At 40.5% G+C, this 7,852-nt stretch overlaps 1 protein-coding gene across 1 annotated transcript in view; it reads left to right on the top strand.

Annotated features, from left to right (window-relative positions):
- The window catches only part of LOC139202323 (cyclin-dependent kinase-like 5), a 38,209-nt gene that overhangs the window by 1,772 nt on the left and 28,585 nt on the right, over positions 1-7,852 (top strand). Inside the window, exons 2-3 of the mRNA XM_070831761.1 lie at positions 2,970-3,081; positions 6,137-6,358. Of these exons, the coding sequence (XP_070687862.1) occupies positions 6,295-6,358 (64 nt within the window). The 5' untranslated portion in view covers positions 2,970-3,081; positions 6,137-6,294. The remainder of the gene's footprint in view (positions 1-2,969; positions 3,082-6,136; positions 6,359-7,852) is intronic.

Raw genomic sequence — 7,852 nt, 5'->3', positions numbered from 1 at the left:
TTCATCATATCACAGCCAAACGGCACAACATGACTCACAGTCACTGTCCCACGTCAGTTTCAAACTCTTGTGTCTTCCCCCGCCCACAATTTTCCCATAAAATCTAGATTATTCTAACAATATCAGACAGTAGTCAGTCCCAGCAGTCAGACAGCTCACATGGGAACCCCAGAAGTAGCCTACAGCAGTAAAAGCAGTACATTCAGTGAAAGTTCCTGACAGTGACGTACCCAAACGCAGCAATGATATCTGGGCTTAATTTTTAAATCATTTGTAAATATGTTTCCTTTATGGTTTCACTCAAACTGGGCCAGAATTGTTTAAATGGCAATGATGGAAGACTCAAGTTCTTTATTCAAACACAAATTGAGGGCACTTTATGCTACCATTTTATGCTACTTTAAGCTTTTAGTTGACAACAATTCAGACGGAAAAATTGTATTTTTTATTCGACTGTATCTATCTGACAGGCTTACTTTTCAAATTAAGATTCTGATCATCCGATATACTGTGAGGCATTTTTATGAATTATGCTGCTTTCTACTACTATTGCAATTGAATTAAAATACATATAAAATAAACTAACATTTGCAGGGGCCATCTTTCTGCTTTTAGCTCTGTTACTTTTCATACATTGAGTACATTTTGCAGATTAAAATACTTTTATTGAAGAAACATTACAAATACAGTACATTTATTTGTGATGAAGTATTTCTACATTATTCTATTGCTATTTCTACTTTAGTAAAGGCTCTAAATTCTTCCTGCTCCTTGCTGAGATTGCAGCTGTTTTCTTTGTATATTCTCAAATATTTCACAGGCAGCTGTTGTGCAGCGGCTGTGTCCATGCTTTCACAGCTGGATTCACAGAAATTCATAAAATGTTAACTAGCTGAGTGCTCAATTAGATATATAGAGTACCATTGTTCCATTGTTATTTCAATATGTCATTGATTAACAAATAGGTTCATTGTTATGATATAGCAACAAGTCTTGAATAGGTCTCTGTTCAGCCATTAACACAGAGCTGTAGTGTGAAGGTGATCAGCACTGTCATAGTCCAGCTCTCAGTAGGAAAACATTGGTTCTTTGACATACTGTAGGCCACTCTGCAGCCAGGACTTTCTCACTCTTATAATCAGTCACTGTATTCATCCTGATAATCAGTGTGTTGTGTCCCCCATCAGAAAGCATCTTAACTTCTCTTACGGCTTCATCACAAAAAAAAATTCAATGCCAAAACTATTCAATACCATCTCTTTTACAAAATGGTTCTATATTTCATATGAATATGTGCAAATAATATTTGTATCAAATAAAATGTGGGAAACATGCCCAAAAGATTTCAATGCTATTTCCTTGTGTGTGCAGAAGTCACGGCTCCACCACATGTGAGTGCGGTGACCAATGTGACTGAGGATTACTAACCTGGCAGAAGAGCTGTGGCACCTGCCCAAAAAGTAGCTGTAATCTAGAAAAGATTTTAGTCACTCAGCCGATAAAACCACAAAACAGTCTGCCTTTCTTCCTCACCATGCAGGTCCTGCACCCTGCAGGCAGAGGTATGGGGGAAGTGTCACCTGTTTCAAATGTAGATACACATGTAGAAATGAACCAAGATGTTCATCATTGGTCAGTAACAAGATTAAGCTGTCTTCACAGAGAGTATTTACTTTACTCTTCCCCGTGCTGACGGACTAATGGAGGTCTCAGCTGGAATAACTGCTCTGGGATCGTTCATCTCATCAATCATCATTATAACAAGCCATTGTGAAGATATGCTATTATGGTGGGGCTCTACCATGATTGTGATCTGAGCAATGTGTGTATCGATAATGTTTTGACTGATGAAAAGTGCAGTTTTACATTAGATAACACATGCCTGAGGATATAATCATCGAAGACATGGTTTATAGAATGAGGAAATAAAAGTCAGTACAACTTTGGGATCCTGAACATTACAAACCATTCAGATAAACACACTGGTTAATTAAGAAATCAAGGATATCCAATTAAATCTTGAATCATTCCATCTCATTTAAAGTACGCCTGTAATTTTGTAATGGATGAGGATAACCCAAGAAGCCACACTGAACTGTATGTTGGTTTATTCAGTTTTGGTCTCACCCTGTGGGTGGCAGCATGGTTTCGTGTGACAGCTCAAACATGGAAAATGCTGTATAGATTGTTTTTAAATGTCAGTAACTAAGATTTGGTCTGAATGAGGCTGGTGTTATGGATAAAGACCCACACAACACCTTTTCTGCACTTTTGTGTTAGCTTTGTACTCCTTAGAATTTATCCACGAGGTGGGTGCATTTTTTTATTCGTGGTGATGGTGTGGAAAAGATGTGATCATTACTGACCAAAAACACATTGAATCACAGGAGTTTACTCTTTGCATTGAATTCACAGCACATTTAATGTAGTTTGTATGCCAAAAAGCCCTGCTGCCCATAACTTATTCATCTGAGCTGTGTGATCACCTGGAAGAGAAATTCCTCAGAGTGAGAGAGAGCAACATCCTAACGTTTCCCCTGAAGAAAAGAACAAATATATCATAAACCCTTACTATAAACTCCTCATCCAGCAATTCAAAGACGATGGATGGTCAGGTGTAATGCATGCTGCCTTTGAGCAAGGCAAATGTCACATCTCTGCTCTGTTTCATCCCAACGATGTAAAGTCTCTCCTGCTTATATGCACTTTGGTATGGCCCTTAGATAAACCATGTTATCATACTGAAAGCGGGGTGTGATCTTGTGAATTATGTAATTGAGAAATTAGAACAATAATATCCCACCTCATACGAAACACCCTCAGACCGCAACACTGTTTCCAGCCCCTTATCACCGTTCTGCCCTCTGATTGGTCCAAACCGGGGGGGCGTTTGAATAAACAAGCGCTAAGAGCGCTCTCATTGGCTGTCGTCACGCCGCTCAAACTGTTGCCTGGTGATGTGCTTGCAGCTTGTCAACCGCACGATCCAGTTACTGTAGCTGCCTGCTGCAATGAAAATATCTCCGCTGGTGGGTGGATATATGGGCCCGGTTCCATCATTTTCCCCCAAACTGTGACTGAGTGAGTACTTTATTTTATCATTAGACACACAGCCATTGTAAGCTCTAAGTGGAATGTGAATATCTTCTGTTTAAGCTCACGGGAAAAGGCAACGTTACCAAGCTTGAGGTTTGTTTTAAGCTAATTTTCGGGTTTTGTGTGTTTTTTTTTAATCAAAGGCAACACAACTAGCTTAATTATAAGGTAAATAAGCGGTCCGGTCCAGGCTGGAGAGCTGTTAATGCGAGCCAATGCGTGCTAAGTTGGCTCGACTGTAGCCATATGTTGGACTTGTTGGATTTATTGCTGCTCCGCAATGAAAATGTGGGAGCTACATTCATTCTGTGGGCAGTCACAGATAACACACACACACACACACACACACACACACACACACACACACAGTACAGCAGTCCCTGTTAAAAACAATCCTCTGACAGCCACATTTCGCCTGGTTTGTTTGTTAGGAGCTTTGTAACAAGAAGCAACAGGACAAGTGGGTGACAGACACCCACATGAACATATATTTTCACATGTTTTATCATAATGTGACATTAAAATGATTCTGTGTTGCGCTCAAAAATGTGTTGTCAAATTACCTCAAATGGCAGTGACGTTGTAAGCTGGATCCCTTGTTTCTGCAAAAAAATCTTTCCACTGTGTTTAATTTGAATGATCATCAAACCCAATTCAGACACAGCTGACTGTGCATTGATCATACGAGAAGGTTTAAAGGTCCTGTATGTTGAATTCCATAGATTCAGACCATTACCATGCAAGAGCCATTCTGGTGATAGAGACAAAATATATGATCCATGATCCAAATGCCCAGTACATTCCTGATCATATTAGCCCTCTAGGTCTGTGCCTGGAGAGTAGTGGGCCAAAATCTGCTGTGGAAAACAATAGGCTGCATGCCACAGCATGTAGGCTGTGAAATGAGAAGGAGCAATCACATAATCACTCATGTTTGAAAAGGATAGATAACCAGGGGCATTTTCCGCGTAGCCATCAGTGTTTCGTCTTTTATCCTCCTCCTCAAGTTTGCTTACAGTTGCTATCCGTTTACCTGTGTTGATGCTGTTCGGTTGAGTAAGAGAAGGGAGTAATAGACCACGCAGCGGTGTTTAGTGTTCTGGGAGACAGAGTTTATTTTGGTGCCGAGGTTTTGCATACAGATGAGCAGCTCCTGTGCCCACAGCACCGTAGGAGACTGGGAGTGTGAGTAGGCTACGCGAGTCCTTGAGCTTCTCCAGCAAGGAGAAGATGAAATGGAGAAGAGGTATCTGGAGTCTTATCTGATTCAATAAGAGTAAAAAGAGTGTGTGGATACAAGAGGAGATGCTTTGATCGCATTAAGAGATTGCGTGGTGCTGTTACACTCCTTAAAAAAGGTAGGAATACAGCGAGGAAGTTTGCATTAGATTAACCGTATGTTTTTCTGTTCTTTTTATAGGCTATAGTAAACTATATGTGTATAAGGCATGAAATATGACACCTTATTACTCGCTTAGTTTATGCTAAAGGGGCACTCCACTGATTTTACACAGTTCACCGTGTAAACTGTGCAAAATGACAGTTTGCTGTGTGAAATCAGCGGTGCTCTACAGGGAGCTCTCTAGTGTGCGTTAAAATAACCCAGATGCATGAGTTAGGCTGAGATTTCAAACATACAGTATAAATATATTCTTTCATAACTTTATTTAGGGAGTTCTGCATTTATAAATGTATTCATGCATATGAAACACACTAAACTAGCACAGATATTACCCTGCATTTTACCCACCCTTCATCCCTGCCTCCTCCTATGGAAGCGAGAGCACACTGACAGGGAAAGAACAATACATTTGGTAAATTGCCAAACAATACAATTTAAGGCAAAGAGGAAAAAAGTAAAGGGATAAAAAAGGGTCCAATGCATAAACATGAGTTACAGTAGCAATAGGCTAAAGACAAACAACAACACTGGGGTAGCATGGTATATCAGAGAGTCCCTTCCTTTACATTTTTAATAAATGGAGACCATACTGAGTAAACTTGTGTTAAGACCCGCTCAGTTTGTGTCTTATTTTCTCAAGCTGGAGAAAGGACAGTGCCTCCTGTATCCATCTCTTAAAGGGGCGCATTTGTTTGAGAATTAGTCCGCGTGCTGTAAAGCTACTTAATGCTACTGCTTTCTTTGGCGCATTTGTGGCACGAGTTTCCACAGGCGTTGCTCCAAACTTGGTGTGAGTGGGTTGGGTTCAAGAGGTGTGTTACATAGAGCTGAGAGGCAGTCGAATACGGAGGACCAGAAATTGTGCAGGGAGGGACAGGACCAGAACATGTGGCCTAATAAAACTGGGTTACTACATGTAGGACAGGTGAGGTTAGCAGATAGGTGCATTTTACACATTCAGTTGAATTAACCCACGTCCTATACATGTAGGGGAAGTATGTGTAGCAGAGAAGCAGTTTACCCAGACACCCTCAGGGATTACCTTTTCTGGGTCACGTTCTCTGGCTTCCTGTATTTTAGTCCTTGTTGGTGGATCAATATTTGGATAATATTCTGAATCCTGTAAATTAAGCCTCCGTCAAATGTGTTCCAGTAGGATAGCTCATATTTAGAATCTTTATTTTGAGGTTTTGTGACAGGTAGGGAGAGACTTCAAATATTTTAGGAAATATTTGATGAAAGATGCTTTTATTTTGCATTGTGGGATTTGTAGGATGCAGCGTGTTTGAAGCATGACCAACACTAGAGACTAAAAGTCAGGATATCTCAGCCTCTGCTATTTTGATCTTGGCTGTTCTTTTTGACACTTCTAAGTCCCTCAACAAAATGGAAGTGCGACACTCAATTGCTGGAGTGCCGCTTTAACACAAGGAGAGCTGTAGAGTACTAGTTTTATGTCATCCAGGTAGAACCGGCCGAAACCCTTTCTTGAGCGGTCTTGAGGACCGTTTTTTGAAAAACAATCAAGTTGAGGTATTGTGAATCCATATTGTGAAGTGATTCACTTCAAAAGGTAAGTGAGGAACATATTGCAAATATACTGTTTATACTGTATAATTTGGTACTTTTTCTGTGCAGGTGAAAGCAAGCCACCGAAGAAGGCATGTGGCGGATATCATGGCTTACTGGCGGGTCACGGCCCTCGGGAGCCAACAGCTGGCCGCCCCATGCCATCCTGTAGCTGGGCCCCCTCCGCCTGAGCTCCATGCACCTCACACAACACACCTTTTGACTTCATGAAGATCCCTGACATTGGTGATGTAATGAATAAATTTGAAGTCCTTGGGATCGTGGGTGAAGGTGAGAGTTCTCATGTAATGCCACTGCGAAATGTAAAGATGTGAAGCATGAAAGCATATTCTGTGCATGTTCAGTGTGAAACAGTGACTACTGGTCCAGGCTAGTCTTCAGCCACAGCTTTTCATGTGAGGCAGTACACTCACAAATGTGTTGTAGGGCTTTTCAGTGAGCAATTATTAGTTGTTTTTTTATTTAATCCAATTTGCCTGTGAAACAAGGCTGTTAAAAGCAGGATGTGTTGTTCATAATTGTACAACTCGATAAGGTCAAGGACAATTTCTGAAATATTTATTCATTTGGAAGAATTTTAACATGGAAAAACTGGTGCTAGGCACTGTGACCTGAATTCATACTCTTGAGTTGTTATTGTAGAAATGTAGAGGTGATTCAGTTTCATTGTTGTAAATATCAATGGCAGAGTGATTCGACGCTTACATTTCTCCCCGAAATGCTTCTCATTTCTTTTCTTTTTCCCCGAGCCACTTGGTTGATGTAAAGTAGTAGAGGCCCTGGGGTGAGGCCACCCACTTGTCCCAGTTTTTACACCCCTACGCCTACATCCTAGACGGTTTTTAATGTGCGTATAGTGTGTCTCTAGAAGATACGGGGACACTTTGAGCTGGATTTTGAAGGCTGTCCAAAGATGAGTCGGTCTGGAAGGAAGTCAGCAACACTTTTAGTTGTACAAGTTTTTCAGTCCAACTCTTGTCACTGCTTTTGCACTCATGGCACAGTGCGCTCCACTTGATCCGCCATCATAGATTTTTCCTCAGTGATCTTGAGGTCAGTCAATTTTGTTAATCATTTAGGACTGAGTGCAGCATGTAGCCTCACCCTCGCAATTAAAAATACACAGAATCTTATGCAATTGTATCCAGTTACATGGAGGGAAATCAATGGGAGGAATAAATCTGGTGGTTTTGCTATTTGTAGCACATCATCTACAAAAATGTTATATTTGTTTGATGTTGTGTTATCATCTTGTCTGTAAGGACGTTTTTTGGAAATAGGCCCTGCCTTTGGGAAATGTCAGCATCCAAGAATTGAGGGTTAGCTGATGAATAGGGAATATTTTTAGGGTAAAAAGTTACAGTTAATGCACATAATCCTTTTCATGAAATCCAGTTTGCTTCTTGTTTGTCTCAAGGTTTCATTTTCTGTTAAATTAGCTCATGAATTCAATGCCTTTCAGCAACCAGTTCTCTTTTTTCCTGTGCTTTAGATTCCTTGAACAAGGAAGTTCTCCGTTTAATTTTCATTGCGTGAAAAATGTCTGCCTTGAACGTAGGAAATCAATCTGCACTCATCGGCATGGATTTAAAGTTATTGTGTTAAAACGTACAAAACTACCTGTCTGCTCTTTTATGTTTTCTATGTCACTAAAGTCAAAAGACAGTACAACACAGTTGTTGCCCTTCTCTTAATTTGAGTCCTGTAGGTACCTAAACTGTGTTAGAAAGAATGGAAACATATTAGAGCAGCCTGTTGAAGAGA

This window comes from Pempheris klunzingeri, chromosome 6 (assembly GCF_042242105.1).
Source record: "Pempheris klunzingeri isolate RE-2024b chromosome 6, fPemKlu1.hap1, whole genome shotgun sequence".
Taxonomy (NCBI): Eukaryota; Metazoa; Chordata; class Actinopteri; order Acropomatiformes; family Pempheridae; genus Pempheris; species Pempheris klunzingeri.
This window is presented reverse-complemented; position numbering and strand designations above follow the sequence as displayed.